At 39.5% G+C, this 21,814-nt stretch overlaps 1 protein-coding gene across 1 annotated transcript; it reads left to right on the forward strand.

Annotated features, from left to right (window-relative positions):
* The first annotated feature begins 1,447 nt into the window (after window positions 1-1,447).
* Window positions 1,448-16,218, forward strand: RHAG (Rh associated glycoprotein). The gene is made up of 10 exons (XM_053460613.1): window positions 1,448-1,665; window positions 8,931-9,114; window positions 9,536-9,683; window positions 11,031-11,178; window positions 11,538-11,704; window positions 12,368-12,505; window positions 12,714-12,835; window positions 13,922-13,995; window positions 15,139-15,212; window positions 16,019-16,218. The coding sequence occupies exons 1-10, from the start codon at window positions 1,500-1,502 to the stop codon at window positions 16,094-16,096; spliced, it is 1,299 nt and encodes a 432-aa protein (XP_053316588.1). The 5' UTR covers window positions 1,448-1,499; the 3' UTR covers window positions 16,097-16,218.
* Window positions 16,219-21,814: the final 5,596 nt, after the last annotated feature.

The following is a 21,814-nucleotide window of genomic DNA, read 5'->3' on the forward strand; positions in this document are numbered from 1 at the left end:
TGTCGCATATGTGCCGAACAGACGGCCAGGTAGTCCTGGCTGGATACGTGGGGCAAAAAATGCCACTGATGCAACAGCGTCGGCAGTGACGTATCCTAGGCCAAGAGCGGCAGGTTCCACTGGACAGATCACTCCCTTCGGCGTTCAGGCCTCCCAGTGTGCCACTGTTCAGTGGGCCTATGTATGTGAGAAGAAATGTACATGCATAAGTGTGAGGATGGATGTCTATGTATAAGAGTGTGTAAGCATGGATGCGTAAGTGTATGAGCATGGATGTGTAAGTGTGTGAGCATGGATGTGTAAGTGTGTGTGTGAGCATGGATGTGTAAGTGTGTGACCACGCATGTGTACGGGTGTGTGAGCATGGATGTGTAAGTGTGTGACCAGGCATGTGTACGGGTGTGTGAGCATGGATGTGTAATTGTTGTGAGATGGAGTGTGTGTTAGCATAAGTGGTGTGAGAGAGAATGTGTGTTTGAGGGCAACAATGGTGCAGAACAACTGTTTGGGGCAAAGATTGTACAGACAAGCTGTTTGGGGCACTGACAAGCTGTTTGGGGCAAAGATTGTGCTCACAAGGTATTTAGGGCAAATGTGGTACTGTAGGACAGTTGCTTGGTGAAGTTGGGGGGCAATTTTCGCATTGGGGGCCCTATGGTATCTAGTTATGCCCCTTGCCTTCAGAACAACGGCACTCTCTGTCGCTTGGTACTATAAGGAATTCTGACAATAGCATGTTGTTGAGCGTTACTAGGCATATTTACAGTAATCCATTGAAGACACAGATGCCACACTCAAGAATACCTCCCAACAGTCCTGTATAAAAAATGTAGCTATACAAACTATAGACAACTGTTAGAAAACATGAGTTCCAATCCAGTATTCAGGAAAAAAATGTTATTGATAATACAATTTGTTTTGGTATATGTAAAAGATGAAGAAATGAAATACAATTTACCCTAAAACACTTATTTCTGCTTAATATATTTAATGAACTCTCATTATATATACTATAGATATATATATATTTAGTTAATACTGTAAACATTTATTTAGGTAACACTCGTATTTACTTCCAAAATATAAGTCTAAAGAAATTCTAAATTCAATTATTATATTCAAATAAATATAAATTCAAATAAATATACTTTTTAAAATAAGTAGAATAATACATTTACGTTTTTATAAATGCTTGGGTTTTTTCCAGGGACATCTAATTCATGTTTTACGTTATTTTGATGATATTGCCTATTTACTAAAAATACACTTTTTAATACATGGAACAGCATGCAGTCTACTTTTTGCAACAAGTGTTTTTTTTTTTTTTTTGAATATTTTTTTTCTTTCCTTCCTTGGAGGGAGTGTCACAGACCCCCTTTTTTTTGCCATGTCATTCATATCTACAGTACATGCATGCAAACCATTAAATAAAAGCTGCCCAACCTCCCTTTATCAGTCTCCTGCAGGACCTGACGGCAGACAATACGCTCCCAGCCACGATGGCTTTTGAAACTAACATGAGGTTTAAGTTTTCAATTTTAGCAATTAGCCTCCAGATCCTCATCATCATTTTATTCGGGATATTTGTGCGATACGATACAAATCATCACACAGTATCAAAAAATGCGACGGGCGAAGATGACACCTTCATTGATCTCTATCCTTGTAAGTATATATATTTTTTTTTTTGTAAATATTATAATTATAATATATATTATATATATATATTATATATTATTATATATTATATTATTATTATATATTATAATAATATGAGCTTAATCATTTTTAATGTTGAAATAAAACATTATCATTTTTTTTTGCCTTTTTTATGTGTAATCTGCATTTTTATGCCATTTGTTTGTAGGAGTTTAATGAATTTGTAATCTTAAAATGAAAAATAAAAATAAAGTAAATTATTAAAAATATGAAGAAAATATTTGAAGCTGTTTATACTTTTTTGAGTTTTATTATTTTTTATTTTTAATATTTTTAGTTGTAAATAATAATAATTAATAATAACAATGCATTATGATCAAGTACTACCCGCACTTTTGGTTGGTACAGAACAAAACTAAAGTTGGAATACAACATTAGAAACATCATTAGTTGTGATGACGAGTCCCCAAACCCTTCCCAGAAATAATTCTTTAATCACGAATAAAATGTTCCTCCTTTACATTTTTTGCTGGGAACGCTTAATTGACATGTGACAAAGAAGCAAACACCGGATAGGCTGATGCCATAAAAACAGATAAGGTTTCCTAAGGGTTTCTGTATTTTTTTTTCCACTTGATCCTGCAGCTTTGTTTGCAATTAATGTTTTGTCTAAGTGGAACATCACCTTAAATTATGATTTATTTTATTTTTTATTTTATTTCATATATTCTTTTTTTGGTTTAAAAACTTGATTTTTTTACATGACCTAGTATGTGGATCCCTAAGGGGGTTTAGTGTTAACCCCCCCCATCATGTGGGTCCTCATAGCTTGTTTTGCTATGGCATTACTGACCCTTTAAGAAGTTATAGAGGCCAATCACCTTTCATCCTGTTATTAAATCGAATCAAATCATGTTAATAATTACTCTTCATTCCTAGCACAGGGGTATCTGATGAAGGGTTTCGCAACAATCTCATCACGGGAAATATTACCCCCCCCCTCCGAGACCACCCTTTAGATAATGCTGCAACTCCCATCACCCATGCAATCGGCTGAGAATGATAGGAGTCATGCTCTCATTATGATAGAATTATACAGCTCTACAGTAATCTAAACAAAGGATGTATCCATGTTTTTGTTTCGTTAGACAGTTCTGGGGTCTTATACCCAATAAATGCAAATTGGTACAAAATAATTCGCATTGCGACCTCCGCAGAAATACATATATAATTTTATTTTTTACTCGATTCCCTATTCTATAGAAACATATTTCTCCTGCTGTAAAGACTCAGACCTTAATCAGTCGTTGGTCTCGTCTTAGATTCAGGCGCCGTATGTCTAACCCATCCATGTTTAAATCCCCTCACTGTATTACCCTCTACCACTTCTGCTGGGAGGCTGTTCCACTTATCAACTACACCCTCAGGAAACTTCCTAACAGTACATCTAAGATCTGTAACATCTGTTTAACGCAGATGAAGTTGGTTTTATCGGACACTGGACTGCAGGCAATTTGTTGTGATACTCAAGTAGAATATATAGCATGAAACTATTAAATTGCAGAATGTGGTTTCGACCAAGCGTATCCCACGTGCACAGGAGCTACAGCGGACTATGGAAATCATATATTTGGCTTTAACTTGCAAACTAGACCATAAGACGCGGGGCAGACTGTTCAACGGGATAACCGCGAATGCAAATTATATCAAAGAAACGGCAGCCAGCAACAGACATCACGATAACCATAACAGCCGCTTACACGGGAGCGTTCTAGAGACCCCGGATATTCTGGAGAGCGTTCAGAGGGGGGCTGCCAAAATGATGAAGAACTGGCAGGATAAAAATGATCAGGAAAGACTAAGGGATCTCAGGATGTCCGGCATGGAGGAGAGAAGAGAGAGATGGGATAAAAAACCTTTAAACACATAAAAGGATTTAACAAAGTACAGGAGGGGAGAAACAACACGAGACCAGAATCTAACACTAGAGGGTCAGAGGATTAGATGGAATGTAAGGAAGTGGGAGAGTGGTGGAAACGTGGAACAGCCTCCCAGCAGAAGTGGTAGAGGGTAATACAGTGATAGTATTAAACATGCATGGGGTAGACATACGGCTCCTGAATCTAAGACGAGACCAACGACTGATTAAGGTTTGAGTCTTTACAGCAGGAGAAGCGGGCAGACTGGACGGGGAGAACGGGTCTGATCTGCCGGCAGGTTCTACGTTCCCAGGGAGAGTATTTTTTGGGGGAAAATACTATTAGCACTTATGTGTTACGATGTTGCTCTAATATTACATGGTTACAGGGACTCCATGTTTGAAGCAGGATGGCGGGCATTAGTGTCCTCCTCGAGACATTATTCCCCGCGTACCGAGTGGCTTTGGCATTCAAAAGTCCAATTCATTAGGGAGGGCCATTAACGTCACATTCCATTCTTTAGTGAATTGGGAAAGTAATGACGCTTTTTTTCCCCTTGAGCCGAATGTCCCCTTCCTTTTTGGCATCATCGGGAGGGAAATTCCTTCATTAACATTTTGACTTCTTTTGTGAAGACCTTTCAGACCTTCTACAAGACCTATTATCGAGAGCAGCGATGATCTACCCCGGTTTAACGAAAACACACTCCTGGTGACATAACAAGACTATGTTTTCATGATGTTTCTGAAAAATGTTATTTTTCTGTATAAACCAAAATAACACGTTTTTTTGCCTGCAGGGAATCTTTAAAGGGACAGTCTAATGTTCCTGACGGCCCGCTATAGAAGAGTGCATTTTCTATAGGTTCCTTAAAAAAAGGGGGAAAGGTAAAGCACTTAACTGATGTAGAAGCTGCAGCTCTGCAGCTGCCACTTTCTCTAGGGATGCTTGCTTCAAGCAGCCAATCAGTGGCAGGAATCACTCCCATTGAAATCAATGGGAGCACTTTGCCTGTATGCACTGATGGCAATTGCCAAGCGGGAGCTGGCTGGAGGTAAGTATAACTTGTGGAGGGAGATGTGTTCAGCTGAGTTTACCTCCTGCAAGTCAACTAACCGGGGGGGAGGGGGGCGGGAATAGGGGAAAATGCTTATAGGGGACTTCTGTGTAATGACCCCCATGCATTTTAGAAAAAGACACTTCTCAGCTATTCTATGCATTAGCGTGCACGTGATGGTTGGAGTCAGGGCCGGCCCAAGACATAATGCCGCCTGGGGCGAAGTTTAAAATGCCGCCCCCCCCATTATCTACCCTTCCTCTGCCCCCCATTATCTAGCCTTCCTCTCCCTCCCTCCCTGCCGCCCCCCCCCCCATTATCTAACCCCCCTCTTGTACTTACCTTTCAGCAGTCCTGCGGCGAGTCTCCCTGCTCAGTCTCGGTGCCGGCTTGTAATGTTGAGCGCCGGAAATGACGTCATCTTCCGGCGCTCAGCATTACAAGCCGGCACAGAGACCAAGCTAGAGGGCTCGCAGAGGAGAGGGGTGCCGATCAGGTACTGACAACTTGGTAAGCGAAAACCACTTGGCCCTCTCTCTCTCTTCCGCTTTAAAAAAAAAGGGCTTCAAAAGTGCCACCTGGAGCAATTTCCCCACTCTGCTCCATTGTAGGGCCGGCTCTGGTTGGAGTGTATGCTTTCATGATGTCAGTACTAAGATATGAGATCATCAGTTCTACTAGATGTTTGTCCCCACAAACTTTTAGGGTAAAAGAATAGTATTTAAAAAAAAAAATACAAAAATAGTATTCCCAGGACTTCTGTAGGCATTTTTTTTTTTTGTATAATAATAGAAAACCGAGCCTGGCACTTTAAGGCCAGAGTCCACTAAATGATGTTTGTGTGGCTGAAGCTTGTTCAGCCGCATGTTTCCAGTTGTGCGGATTGTGGAAATGCGTATCCATCCTGCGGCCGCACACCCAAGGGCCAGACGTGCCGTGTGAGGCGGCATTGAAGAAAATTAGCCCACTTCATGTGAAACTGGCCCTTCCGGGCATATGCCTGGCCTAATAATCATTGAAATGATATAAGATATTGAAAAGCAAGCAATATTTCTTTAATTTAACAAATGGATTCCGCTGATAAAATTTATTTACATATATCTTATAGAAACATAGAATGTGTTGGCAGATAAGAAGCATTCGGCCCTCTGGTCTGGCCAACCTCTGAATAATTTCCCCGGCCTTATCTTATATCTAGGATAGCCTTATGTTTATCTCATGCTTGCTTAAACTCCTTCATTGGATTAACCTCTATTACGTCTGATAGAAGTAATACGGGGCACAACATTCACTAATTTCCATCTCTAAGCTCTTTTAATAACTTGGGGGGTATCCCATCAGGCCCCATCGACTTATTTGTCTCTCTTTCTCATTTTGTTTAATAATTACTAAATGCTAACTTTTTTTTGGGGGGGGGTTACCATTCTGGCTACTTCTGCGGAGTACCACAGCGGTTTCTTTAATTTTCTGCTCTTACTGACCAGTAAATAAAGAAATAATCCCATTTCTCCTGGATTCCATTTAAATGGTCCCCAGTCCTTCACACATAGTCTCATTTTAGAAAAGTCAGCTTTTCTAAAATCTAAAACGTTTGTTTTTGTGTGGTGTGACTCAGTCACTGTTCGTATATTAAACCGCACAGACTGATGATCACTAGATCCCAAACTTTCGCCTACAGAAATATCTGTTAACAAATCTCTATTTGTGAAAACTAAATCCAATATGGCTGCCATACGAGTTGGCTCCTCAACTACTTGTCTTAAAGATAGTCCCAGTAGGGAGTTCAGAATATCTGCACTCCGGGCAAAACCTGCTACTTTGGTTGCGGAATGAGGACTGCTATACCCCTAGACAGTGGCGGAACTACCGGGGTCACAGGGGTCGCGACTGCGACCGGGCCCTGGAGTTCTGCCAGTCGGGGGGCCCAAGGGGTGCCGAGCGGTTGCTGAAAACGACCGCTCGGCAACTCTTGGGCCCCCCTGACTGACAGAAATCCAGGATGCCTCTGCTCCCCACCGCCGCCGTCGCCTGCCTCAGCACTGCCCAGAGTGCAGTGTTGGGAGCGTGAGGCGTTTGTCTCGGGTGCCGGCGCTTCACACTGAGCGCCGGCACCCGAGACAAATGCCTCACGCTCCCAACACAGGAGTTGACGGTAAGTGACCTACAAAGGGGGGGTAGGGAGGGAGTGGGTAGATCGTGAGAAGGGGGGGTAGGGAGGGAGTGGGTAGATCGGGAGGGGGTAGGGAGGGAGAGGGTAGATCGGGAGGGGGGTAGGGAGGGAGAGGGTAGATGGGGAGGGGGGTAGGGAGGGAGAGGGTAGATCGTGAGGTGGGGGGGCCTTAACAGATTCTCGCACCGGGGCCCTGAGGTTCCTAGTTACGCCCCTGCCCCTAGACCTGCCCCCCTAGATTGAACCTAATTCAGAATACTGTTTGCTGTAACTACTTCACCACAACAACAAAAAATACATGGACTTCTGCCAAGATACCTAAAATTCTTACATTTGTAGCAAGCAGCTCAATTAAACAACTTTGAAGTAGCACTATTCGGAGGGCTGTGATAGATGTCTTGGCATTTACCTCAGAAATACATTTAAATTGTAATATCTAACAGCATAAAATGAATCAATATTATCAATAAAAAACACAGCATTTGGTTTAAATGGTTAACCCCTTCAATGCTGCATATTAAATGAATTTAATTTGGCATTAAAATGGAGACATTATTATTTTAATTATTTTTTTAAACATTTCTATGGTGTGTAAAATTAATTCAGACCTGTCTAAAAATGTTTGATTGTGTCATTTAAGACGTGATAAAATGTAGCGCATCCCATTTAGTCACTTTGGCGAATATTGGTCTTTATGTAGCTTTTTTCTGCAGTCCAAATTTTCTAACCATATACTTAAGAATCACAGTGCTTTTTTTTTTCGCCAGCGTTAACCAATTAACATGTAGATGGCTCATTGAATCTCATTGAATCTGGAACCAGAACTTCATGTTAAAGGTGCTGTTCCACTATTCCTCACCCTGAACGTCTAATCACATAGAAACAAAAAAGCATATACAGCTTCATCCTATCGGTGATTTTTTTTTTTACTAAATTCAGCACAGAATGGGAAACTTGACCTTTAATGTATGATTTAAGAGGTCTCAAGGGTTATAACGCAGAAAGATATCTCTCTGGTAATCCCACCATATATTCATTATCAAATAATCTCGTGTAATCTTGTAATAACCAGTTTATTATTTTGAAGGGAATGAATGGAATGCAGTGGGAGTAACGTGTACCTTTCCCGTTTACTTCTCTCCTGTTAAATCAAATACGTTCTACTTATTTATGGGGAATAACCATTTTTAAAGGCATTTTCTCAATTTAGTTATTTTTTATATAAAGAAACAATAATATTACACATAATAATATAAAATTAAACAAAATCGACTGAAAGGTATTAGTTTGGGGGAAAAAGTTATAGAACTATATCCATCCATCACCACGTCTCTTCTTTTAAGCATTTTAATGGAAATTTGCCAATTATAAATGGTTTCTCAGGCTGTTAAAGATATGATAATCTGTTGGCACAGTGCCAGGTGGAAGCCAGTTTAGCCAAGGAAAAAATACTGCCAACGGACTGCACTGTGGACTGTATGTATTACTACCCCGGCTGACGATCTGAAAGCAAAAGTCGAGGCGATAGGGAAATGAGGTTTCATTGGAAACTTTGTGTCTAACGCGGGCACAATGCCAGGGGATGAGGCTACCAAAAATATTGAACAAATGTGCTGTTGTGCCAGGGTGAATTAAGCTACGGAATCTGTGCCAACTTGATATCATCCTCCGTAGGGTTAATAGGTCAGCTGGAGAGATCAGTGATCTCACTTAATGAACAATGACGTAACAGGAAGCCTGATCGAACAGGTCATTGGCAACCTCATGTGCCTCCCCCTGGACCATCCGACTCTTTACTCTTTACATTTTCTTACTTGGTTATATTACATCTACTCTAGTTTTAGATTATGATCTTTTGCTCTAACATTTCTCCTCCTCTGAAATAAGCGTCCCACCTATTAAATCCCTTTATGTATTGCGTAGCGAGATCCTTTATCCTGCAAGCCATTTACCATTTTAGCCTCTCTTCTACAAACTCTCTCCAGAATGTCAATACCTTTCTCCAGATGTCTATTGGGGAAATTCACTATTTGGTTATCACGAAATTACTAGTGGGGAAAAAACAGCTTACGTCAAGATGATGATGTTGGTATATGCGCATAAATGTTCTTTCGTTGTTTTACAGTATTCCAAGATGTCCACGTCATGATCTTTGTCGGTTTCGGTTTCCTGATGACGTTCTTAAAGAGATATGGGTTCAGCAGCGTGGGAATCAACTTGCTGATCGCAGCGCTGGGGCTTCAATGGGGAATTTTAATGCAAGGTCTATGGCATCTCCACGATGGGAAAATCAACATTGATATATTAAAGTATGCTGAATGATATGATTAAATATTATATTACATACGATTATCAAGTATATTTACTTATGTTAAATATATAAGAGTTAAGTTATTTTTAATAACAAGGTTGATGCTTTCACTAGCAATCTCTTATGCTTATATCTATGTATCGAAATATACTTTATCCCAGCATTCATCTGACATTCCCCAATTGCCTATAGTTCCAAATTTTAATAGCTCCTTCAGAAATCAAGAAGGATAGAGAGGGGAAGATATGTATCATAAATACCCATGGTGCAACCCAAAAAACAAATTGGCCAAATTAATATATTAATGGAATCATTGGCTCTAATGATTAGGGCGCCATTCATGGATCAACCCCGATTTTAATCTGTTTGTACCCCTAATCTAATATATAAAGCTCAAGTAACCATTTTTTTTTTTGTAGAATGATAAATGCTGACTTCAGCACAGCGACAGTACTGATCTCATTCGGAGCCGTGCTGGGAAGGACAAGTCCCATCCAGATGCTTGTTATGGCAATTCTAGAAATCGCCGTGTTTGCAAGCAATGAACATCTCGTTGCCTTTTTGGGAGTAAGTTGTGTTCTGTTTATTGTGTTTTTTTTTAAATGCCGTTGTTAAGCAGATATAAGCAGGTGAATTGAACAAAAAAAAAAAAAATTCTACGGACGTATCATCATATATATAAACCCGATAAATTGTTCAAGTAGGACCCAGATATTACAATATTTGGAGGAGATGATGACCATTGCTCTTAACGTTTTCGTCTCCAATCCTACTTACTAAATTAACCCTCTTGTGTCAAATTTTCCCTTCTAATGAGGGAATCCTTACATCAATGAACAGGCAAAGGATTCAAAACGTTCTTCTAGCGATGCTCCATTTCACTGTTGTGCTTATTCTTGTTGGCCAACATTTTGATGATTATAAGGTGTAAATTCTTGCCATTCTCTTGGCACACAATGTCGCTTGATATTCTCCATACATTTCGTGATGATAGACCTCTGATGTAAAGAATCATTAGTCTAGGTCTACAATCAGACTAAGCTCACTCTAGAATGCACAATGGAAATGCCTCTCTTGGAAGCTCTATGACTTCCATCACCCTGTTTTAAACACGTGCCAATATATTAGCCAATCCCTGATGACCATATGCACACATAAAATACAGGTTTAAATCGTTTATACTTACCAAGAACCTGTGTACGCGCTTTGTGGCCCACCAGGAGGACAACCATGGTCCATACTAAAAGTAGAAGCCCCTTTGTGATAATAGGCGGTCATTGATGAGACACTAAAGTAACTGTCCTGGGCATAGATTATCGGGATCGACTCTTTGACGTCTGCCTTTTTTGGAACCCGAACATCTCATTTTTTTATTTAAATGGTCACATATTGTCCCTCACACAATAATATGAATAGTGACTTATTATAGTTTATTGGTAATTATGTTTCAGAAAACACATAGGTTCATCACGTTCCACGTCCACGTTGCTGTATTTGATCAAACTGCCACCCTTCAAATGGGTGGGGGAAAAAACCTTCTTCTAGACTTTGCTGTAAATGTGTTGGAATGTAGGAATATTTTGTTGATTGAGTGTGCAAAGAGGCATGAGACCAACTTAACCAAGAACGTACATCAACGTAACCTGGCCCATCTCTGGTTGGGATCTTCTCAAGTTTTCACTCACTTGGGGCATTATAGAGGAAAAATCTCCATCCACATACAGGCTTGTCGATTTAACAGGATGATGAGGGGTCACCGCGGTGAGCTTCTCCTAAAAGAAGGACCCTACATAGTTACCATAGTTACTGCTGTAGACTCAGTGAAATGCTTTAGTTCAACGGCACACTGCCGGTTAGCGAATCGAGCCCTGTTTCATATCACTCTTAAGTGTCTCAATTTGTTCCGTTTTATAGGCCAGTGATGTTGGTGCATCCATGATTATTCACACTTTTGGGGCGTACTTCGGTCTAGCTGCTGCAGCGGTTCTTTATCGACCAGGCTTGAAAAAAGGCCATACGAATGAAGGGTCAGTTTATCACTCCGATTTATTCGCCATGATTGGTAAGAGCCCATGCTTGCTTCATACACATTTTAATTATGATAAACACTGAAGAGATACACATCAGTCACTCCATCAAAAATTTCATTTTAAATTGATTTTTTTTCTTCTGATTCATCTTATTTTCTCCCAACAGATTTAACCCTTTTGTATACACATTTATATTTTCCCATTAATGGCAATACCGCCATATTTTGCCCATGGGCTCATTCTTGGATCTGGCCAATATCTTTTTGTAAAATGCCTAGGTATCTTAGTTATATAAACAATGTTTGCCATTTAATCGATTACATATATAGTTCAGACACAAGACTAAATGTAATTTTAATACTAAAAAACATACTGTTTTAATCACATTCAGGAACCCTTTTTCTCTGGATGTTTTGGCCAAGTTTCAACTCTGCCATTGCCGAACCGGGCCTGCCTCAACAAATGGCCATCATCAACACCTACTTCTCTTTGGCCGCCTGTGTACTTACGGCATATGCCTTCTCCAGTTTGGTGGAACACAAAGGCAAACTGGATATGGTACGGAACTCAAATGAAAGAACGCTGAATAGAAAACAACAATGTGAACCAGCAGGGTCCAATATTAAATGTTAAAGACCGTTCGGAATCTTAGGTTATGGCCAAAGCCATTAAACTGATCAAGCTGTACCATAGAACCTGTATCTACTTGGTAGACCCCCAGGAAGACCACCATGGTATCTGCTATAGAAAACCCCATCGTAATAGGCAGCCATTGATGTTTAACCAAACTGAGATCATGAGCAGGATTTAAAGTATGGGCAAAACAAATAGTATATTTTGAGTCTAGGTATATGTATCATGTGACCCCAATGTATGTGAAGTTAAGGTATATGTATCATGTGACCCCAATGTATGTGAAGTTTAGATATATGTATCATGTGACCCCAATGTATGTGTAGTTTAGATATATGTATCATGTGACCCCAATGTATGTGAAGTTTAGATATATGTATCATGTGACCCCAATGTATGTGAAGTTAAGGTATATGTATCATGAGGGATGGCATCAGTAGGCAGCAACTCTTTGTTGAGGCTCTTCAAAGCTTTTGTGGGAGCATAATGAGCTCTTTTTAATTAGTAAATTACTAGAATATAAGAAAACAGAACTCTTAGTCCTTTGGTTGCATGTCCAGGTACTAATTTGTCTTGTACTCGTTGCAGGTCCACATCCAGAATGCTACCCTAGCTGGAGGTGTTGCTGTGGGTACATGCGCAGACATGAACATTGGCCCATTTGGAGCCATGATCATTGGTTTCACTGCTGGGATAATCTCAGTCGTTGGCTTTAAATTCTTAACAGTAAGTGTGGAACGAAGGTAAAGAATCATTTTCATAAAAGATTTAAGCGGTGCAGGAACACTTCCATGTAATCTGAATGCAGGGATCAAAGAGATCAAATGTAAATGTTTAAATTCCCTCACTGTTTTAACATCAATTACTTCTGCTGGAAGGCGGTTCCGCTTATCAACCACCCTCTCAGTAAAAGTTTATGAATGCTGTTTTACAGCCAATTCTAGCTTCAAAGCTGAAAATTCAAGATACTTGTGGAGTGCACAATTTGCACGGATTGCCAGGAATTCTGGGAGGCATTGCTGGAATAGTGGCTGCTGCAATGGGGGCCAAGGATGGGTAAGTTTATTTCATTCTGCTTTATAATATTTATTGTATATTGTGTACTGTTGTAGCCAGAGGAGGACTGGCAATGTGCAGCCCACAGTCAAGTCCACAGAGTGGCCCTGGAATAAGGCATTTAAACAAGATTTGCCCCTGAGAAATATGTACATTATCCAAGTCTGCCCTTTATTCAACAATAAGCACTGTATATAACGCACATACAATTAGCACAGAAGGGATTCAGTCAGGGATAACTCTGAACACCCTGGTGGCTGTATGTGGAATTGCAGTTAACATCCAATAAAAGGTTTTAGGCCGTGGCTCAAAATCTTCAAATCGAAGCAACCCAGGGGGCAATTGGCCTCCTACCCCCTTTGTCAGCCCTGATTGCAGCTACATATGAAAATAGCAGGGCATTTAGTGGCTCCCCTACACAGCTGGAAGGGGGGATCCAAGAACCTTGTTTTTAAACTAACTTATTTTTACTTATTATTTTATGATTACCATTATTATTTTTTAACTAAATTTAAGGAGCTTTTTTTAAAAAAAAAAACAATTGTGAGTTGCAAGTGAGCATATTCACACCAAATGTCCTCACCTGCAACTCACCAAATTTAAAGTCACAGGCAGCCACAAGTACATACAAGCAGCTTATATATACACATAAATACACAATATATATATTTATTTATTTATTCATTTTTAATTTTTTTCCAGCTTCCATGTCATCTTCAATCTAGGGCACGTTTAGGGGTTTATTCTTTCATATGTATCATTCCAAGAAACAATACCTGGGCCTCCTCAGGGGTTGGACTTACGGCGCTCTCCTTCTCCTTATAGGAGGCTAGAGGGGGTGTGAATGAGATAAAGGGGCAGGGCTGGCTGCACATGGGGTGGAGCTAGTCCTAAATCACCTTGAAGTGGGTGGAACTCAAACAGGGAGCGGTCGGGGCCGAATGCTGCTCCCCGATCCGGCAGCCTGGTAATGGTAATCGGGTCTCGTTTCTAGAGCCGCCAGGTAGGCAAATTACCCGTGTTGTGGTAAATACATGTGACATTAAATACATTATAAATAACCAAATCCGGTGACTCTGCTTCCAGCTCTTCTCCCGTCATGCAAGGGGCTGCTCTGGCTGCAACGTTTGGGATTTCTGTTGTTGGAGGAACCATTACAGGTGTGTATGAGCCTTACGGAAATCTCTGTTATAGTTTATAGGGGGAGAATATTCTCTATAAGAACAATAGCTGTATGGCAAGCAAGACAAAATAAACATCTCAATTCAGTTGTGTCTAAACACATGCCTCTTTAAATGCCATTTTATATGTATACCCCATTATTTGGTTAAAAAAAAAAAAAATAACATTAACAATTAGATTAAAAAAATATAGTAAAAAAAGTTTTTTTGTAATTTTACTTCCACAGGTAAGATGCCATTGCTGGAAAAAAAAATCTATGTTCAGCAACATCTAATTAGCTCATTGTTTATGATCCACACGTTTAAGTGATATTTTACTAATTATTATACATGAAAAACATGCAAAATAAATATTTCCTACCAGCAGATGGTGCATTCGTATTAAAATCTGCACAACACTAGCAATATACTGGGAGTGCAGCTGACAGCATTAGTTAAAATACACTATATGACCAAAAGTATGTGAATGCCTGACCATCACACCTATATGAGCTGGATGGAGATCCCATTCCAAAACCCTGGCCATTAACAGCTTTTGCTCTTCTGGGAAGGTTTTCCACAAGATTTTGGGGAGTTTCAGTGGGATTTTTGCCCATTCATCCAGTAGAGCGTTTGTGAGGTCAGGCGCTGATGTTGGACGAGATTGGCTCGCAATCTCCATTCCGGTTCATCTCAAAGGTGTTCAATGGGGTTGAGGTCAGGGCTCTGTGAGGCCGGTTAAGTTCTTCCACCCCAAACTCCTCCAACCATGTCTTTATGGAGCTTGCTTTCTACGCTGGTGCTTTTCACAATGTTTTGGATCAGCCTAGGGGCCCAGCCCGTCCCTGTTTGTGGCAAAGGTGGTATCCTATGACAGCGCCTGTTCTACGGCCAAGGTCTGTCTATAGAGACTGCCTATGGGCTTCAATTTATACGCCTGTTAGTAATGGGTGAAACAGCTTAACTCAATAATTAGGAAGGGTCCACATACTGTTGGTCGCATGGTATACCTCTGTTATTATTATCATTAACATATTGCATTAAATATTTAAAAACATACCCTAAAACGTGTTCGTAAAACTCTTGTTAAGTTGAAATTGTTAATTAAAAAAAACACTATATTCAATTTTTTTTTCCTACCAGGCTTCATTTTGAAATTGCCATTTTGGGGACAGCCGCCTGATCAAAACTGCTACGATGATACACTTTATTGGGAGGTAAATTAATACAAAAGCTACCTTTTCTATGCCCCTGACGTACTTCATAAAAATTGTCTAAATATTCTCTTATAGACTATTATAAAACGAGATTAAAGGCGCTGTTCCACCTACGGTGATAAACTTTTATTAAGATAAAGTCCAATAGAAACACAATTCCTAGTACTGTTAAATTCCAAAACACTATTTTTTTAAAAGCTTGCCTGATTTTGACTAATGAGCACATGAAACAAAAACAGGAAGTGGCAGGCTGTTGCCATAGCAACTAAAAAGCCTCTGAAGCATTTGTCCTCTTTTTATGTGACTAAAATGTTAAAAATAAGAAAAAAAAAACCATATCTGTTCAGGTTTATTTGCTTAAAATGATAGAGAGTGGAAATAATGGTTTGCCTAAGTGGAACAGCACCTTTAATTGGAAATTTAATTTAGAAACCAGCATGGCACAGAATGCGAGAATATGTTAATGGTCTACTTTTAGGACACTCTATAAACAACTTAATAATTTATGCAAAAATCAGATTCTGACAATGTTTCAAAGTTCTGGTTTGCGGAGAGTTAATGATTGATCACAAGCGCCCAAAGTTAAATACGGAGGTTTCTCGTGCTGTTCTCTGAAGTCTCTCCGTAAAAGTGCAGACAGGCTGTTTTCAGAAAATGTGGCAAGCAGGCCCAGACTGGCCAACTGGCACACCGGACAGATGTCTGGTAGGCCGGAGGGATGCCATGCCTACCAATATGGCCGCCCCCCCGGCGGCGTATCTCCTCCGTCTGGCCCTGTCGTAATCCTAAATTAATTTTCGTTCTAGGTTCCATTGGAAGAAGAAGAAGAAGAACATGATAATCATTACCAGGATCAACATGGAAAAAACAAAATTGAAGCTTAAAATTCCTACATTCGTCAACCTGAGAATTAACACCATTTAAAATGTTTCATTACCACCTCTTTCAGCTATGGACTGCAATCTTCTAATATATATATATATATATATATATATATATATATATATATATATATATATATGTGTGTGTATATATATATATATATATATATACCGTATATATACGGTATATATATATATATATATATATATATATACATATATATATACGCAAAAAGCCATTTTTTTCCAAAGAATGTGGCCTATGGTAATATTCCTTGTAAAATTGTACTACACTATCACCAAAAATATAACAAAAGTAACTAGTTAACTGGAATAAAGTCTTTACAACTGGAGTTATTCTAAATAATGCTTAGGAAATGGATCGTATTTTTATGCACAAGTAGCTATATATAATAATATATGTGGATCAGTCTTACTTATGTTATAATCCATAGGGATATAAATATGTAGGATTGGATGTGGTTATATGATACTTCAAATATATATATATATATATATATATATATATATATATATATTAATTATGAATACAAAAAAACGTAGAGGCACCAGGTGAGAAAGACGTAAAGGTCTGAAAAAGGCTTTTTGGGAGAGAAATATTTTTTTCTTGCTTTTTTTACTTTTTCTAGTCATAATCTATTTTGCCAAAACCTAAAAAGGCAACTTTACGCAATTCATAACAAAGAAAATGTTTCAAAGATTTTTGCACAATGCATGAATATTTTTTTCACTCTGTAAATGTACTTTTTTTTCATCAGCCTGCTTCATAGCAAAAAAAAAAAGATATAACCAAAAATAAATATAAATATATTTTTTATGGCATAAGTACTGTAAGGAATTGAAACATTTATACGTGTTCTGGGAAGAAAAAAGTTCTATAGGATAGGTCTGGAAACAACAGGGCATATATAATCTGAACAAAAAACTAAAACCTGCTGTTTTTGGAAATTGGTAGACACTTTTTTTTGTAATTAAAAATCTTGCATATTTTTGTATTTTATAACTAATGCGATATTAATCCTCCAAGAATAACCTCATACATCAAATAGTGATTACTATACATCTTAAATAATGATTGCTCTAAAACTACATATTATTAATCACATATATTTATGGCTAAATTGCCATCATTCTGTTAATGGCTGTTAATTCAGTATGAACCGACCCACAAAACATATCTTTTAAGTTTATATAATCAGACAATGATTTTAAGCATGAGCCGATTTTTATTTCTTATTCAATGAATAAAAAAATCTATATTAATATTAAAATATATGTCTTCTTCTTCATGCACACATTTGGTAACAGGAGCTTCGATTAATGTATAGTGGCTTTTTGTGGTCGTAGGTGGGGCAGGAAGGGTGGAAGGTTGGTACCAATCACTTTACACCTAACATTTACCTACATCCCAAAGGTTATCTTGGGTATTTGCCCACTCCAGTGGACCAAGGTATAAATCAATGTTCATTATTCATTACTATGTCTGCCTTAGTGCATCCACTACTAGTGTATTGCACATATTTACTGCTCTTCCTGTAGAGTTTTTTATCCAATTCACTTAGTCTTCCATTTCAGATCGTTCCTCCTTCTTTTGAAGCTCCATTTTCGATTTGGAATGCTACTGTCTTGAACTTCTCCACCCTTGTCCAAGATGTGCATTAAACAAATTTTCCCCTTCAATATTCACCATTTCTATCTGTCAGTGGGAGATATTAATATGGATTTACATCTCATTCTGTCCAGGAGACTATGCCCCATTCAGTACTTTACAACTCAAATATTATTATTTTTTTCCTTTAGAAAATTTCAAACAATTCTACAATGCTCATCAAAATGTAGTCCGGTGATCTGGAATCTTTTATGGATCATTTAAATTGTGCATAGGCAGTATGTTGTGCATAGGCAATATGCTTAAAAAAAGAGGGACAGATCACCTTAGTATAGAATGACGCTCGGCACGGTACGGGTATACTGATCCTTTCGTACTTTGGAACTATTCACAAAGAGCAACAATGCCCATTGAATAATATGTGGGTTTTTTTGGGGGTGGAAGGGGTTGTAGCATACAAGTAATTTTACACCCCGACATCTCCGTAATGGGCCAGCACAGACCTGTATGTGTTTAGTCCTTGACTTGGTTTGTGTAAAGTTTGTGTTAAGATAACAACCAAGGATTATCATCCAGTGGAGGAGTAACATTTGACATTTGGCCAAGGGGACAAGTTCAGCCAAGGTGACCCAAAACACATTTGGCAGACAATGTCCCTAATCTCCACCGCTGAGTCCTGTCCAAAAAGCAGAAAGGGTCAGGTTATCTGAATTCTACCTGTTACATTAGACACTTTCATGTCTACATGCAGAATCCCCAGTAAAAAGTCCCTCTCTGATCATCTCACTATCTCTTCCAAGGACAAAATATGTGTTATATATGTTAGACTAGAAGTGGCAAAAAAAAAAAAATGTTCCCAACCACCAAATGTGTCTGAGTTTTTTCTCAATGTTCCTACATGAGTAAACACTCAATTACTGTAGGTAACCGAGCTTTTCGGCTAAAGCACTGGTTTTTCAATTTTCACCAAGTTGTAGATAAGACTACATGATGGGATCTTACTCACCGGCAAATTACTTGTGTGGGCAATGAGCGAACGGGTATTATTAAGCTGTAAAAAGTGGAGGCTTTACATTAAATATTCTTAGATTATTAAATTAATATTCCTACAGCCTATTTGGGATTAAACACAGAAACATAGAATCTGCCGTCAGATTGGCCCCAGTCGGCCCCCGTCTAGTCACACATTTTTTCCTGCTGTAAAGACTCAAACCTTAATCAATCGTTGGTCTCGTCTTAGATTCAGGAGCCGTATGCCATACCTGGGGACATCCAGGCTCCAGCTATCCAGAGTGCTTGTTTTTTAGGGTGCAGGTGGGCAGTCATGCTGGCGTCAACGAGCGGGTCACTGACGTCGGTCCATCAATGCATGTTTAAATTCACGTAACGTATTAGCCTATGCCACTTCTGATGGGATTCTGTTCTGTTCCTTACATTACATCTATGCCTCTGACCATCTAGTTTTAGACTATGGCCTCTTTTTATTCACACGCAGACACTGCAATGCCACTTGGCCTTTCCTCCATGCCCAGTCTGGCATGATAACCTGTTAAGCAAACAATAACACAAAAATAACGCAGTGGAAGTATCTGCTTGTCAGGTTACATTGTTTGTTTAAAGCGATGCTGGTCTCCAGCAGGGTCATATAAGTTGACCTGGCAGAGGTTCCAGTTGAAGGAGGTCCATGTGTCCTCTATCATCCCAACTAAAGATTAATTGTGCCACTCGGCATTCACCGGACCTTAGTGGGCACGGGACATCGGGGAGCAAAAAAACAAAGACGTTAAGCCTGTGCAGAACTGAATGATAACTTTTTATTTTAAGAAAACCAGCCTTCCTTTAATTGGTTACTCAACGCCGATTATCCCTCAACTAAATCAGGTAATTCATCTGCTTAAAAGTTAAAATCTGGACAGATCAGAGGCTAAATTATCAGATCCAGACATCTCTGGATTCCCTGCTGAGATAGAGATCAGGATTTGTTACTTTTTACCTAGTAATGCTGTGGCTGATGTGATCATTATATAATGATATATAACATTAAATAAGGTCTATTGTTATTTTTAATATAACATTCAATTGAAGAGTAAATAAATTCATGTCTGCTTATCCCAATACCCCCAAACCCCAAATAATGGTAGGTGACTAGAAACTTGATGTAAAGGGCATTGACCACAAACAATGAAAGGGGCAATCCAGCCGTTATATACACTATAATGCAGGTTATAGCTGAGTGGCCCCCTTTTTATATGTCCGTGGTGTCGCTCTTGCAAATGTATGGAAGGAGATGTGTTTGGCTGCTGGGTAATATACAGAACGTAGTGCCAGTCATCTTCAGCGCTGGCATGGTGAGCGTTTTGAGGATATCTAACGAGACCCCCCCAGTGCACATGGGTGCCAAGCACTCCCTTTGATCTCGACGGAGGTGAGAAATGCTGGAGCTGCAGCTTCTCCTAAAGGTAAGGAGATGGTGTCTTCATACATACTTTCCAAGTGTAACTTTCCAAAAGCTTGCTGAAAGGCGAGTATAAAAACGTCCGCCTGCTATTTTATAGCAGATACACTGTATCCTATAAAGCATCGTATTATACTCATAATAACTTTGGATCGCGTTAAACACCCCATTCCCTCAAGATTGTAAGCTTGCGAACCGGGCTCTCTCCACCTAATGTATTGGTTTGTCTTAGTCTGTCAATTCTCGTCTTGTCGGACCCCTTGAATTTATGTATTGTATTAAGCGCTGCGTAAACTGTTGGCGCTATATAAATAAAAGATAATAATAATAATTATAATAATAACGTGCCTTAACCATGTTTCCATGTCTTGTGTATGGGCTGCAGGTCACTTTTTATTATGACTACTTACATAGCGTGGAAAACTGACACATAAATCACAGTATAAATGCCCCACCGGGAAAACCTCCCTTTGTCTTTAATCCACTTCTATAAATAATCTTCTGGTCTTATTCTCTGAAGCAGATTGACCTTCCTCTCCTGGAGCTCTTTTCCCACTGGGAAGCCTCATTGTTCTTTCTTAAGGATCCAGCACTGTTGAGAAATAACCCGTTTCCCCCACCTACTCCTGACAAACATTTTTGTTACCTTTACTCCTTACGTAGAAACAGAATTTGCCGGCAGATCAGACCCATTCGGCCCGTCCAGTCTGCTCATTTCTCCTGCTGAAAAGGCTCAAACCTTAATCAGTCGTTGGTCTCGTCTTAGATTCAGGAGCCGTATGCCTATCCCATGCATAAATTCCCTCACTTTATTAGCCTCTACCACTTCTGCTGGTCGGCTGTTCCATTTATCTACTGACTTATAATACTGGGTCTCTGAGCCAGTCCATGGCAATGCCTGCTGTATTTACGTTATGTAATGCAGCCACATTTACTGTGTCTTCCCTGGTATTTCCTCGGAAGCAGTAACAGAAGAGATAGGAGAGAAGGGAGTGGGGGTCAGTGTGTGTGAGAGGGTGTGCAGCTGCAGAGAAGATAATGACAGGAGAGAAGGCAGGGTTAGGCTAGGCTTCCACTTGTTTTTTTTTTGCTAAAAACGCCCATAAAAACGCCAATTCAGCCACACTGCGTTTTTTAGTGAAAAAACGCTGCAGCCAGATGTTAGCTGTTCTTCAATAGGAAATCGCACAATGCCGTATCCACTTGGCGTTTTTGTGTTTGGCGTTTTTTCAGTCCTCTTTGGCGTTTTTCTGCTTTTTTGGGCTCTGTGGCAGTTTTTCAGAATCGCAGCATGTTGACACTCTGGCGTTTTTTGCAAGGAAATCTTGGCGTTTTTCTCCAATAGAAGTCTACGGGAGAGAAAAAACGCCATGAAAAAGCCATGTGGGTTTTTTGCCTTGGCGTTTTTTATGGCGTTTTTTTCCACAGTTACAATGCAGAGGATGGACCCAGTATCTGCGTGTCCTACGAGAAATAGGCTGGAAACAAAGTTCATATTGAATTTTACACCATTGGGAACAAACATACCCAACTGGATCCTGCGTGCCAAAAGCAACAGCAAACAATTTGCACCATTTGGGGCCAATCTTCCTGGAGGAGCAGACATTCGGAATAAAGCATGCCTTACAAACCACAG

This window comes from Spea bombifrons, chromosome 3 (genome assembly GCF_027358695.1).
Source record: "Spea bombifrons isolate aSpeBom1 chromosome 3, aSpeBom1.2.pri, whole genome shotgun sequence".
NCBI lineage: Eukaryota > Metazoa > Chordata > Amphibia > Anura > Pelobatidae > Spea > Spea bombifrons.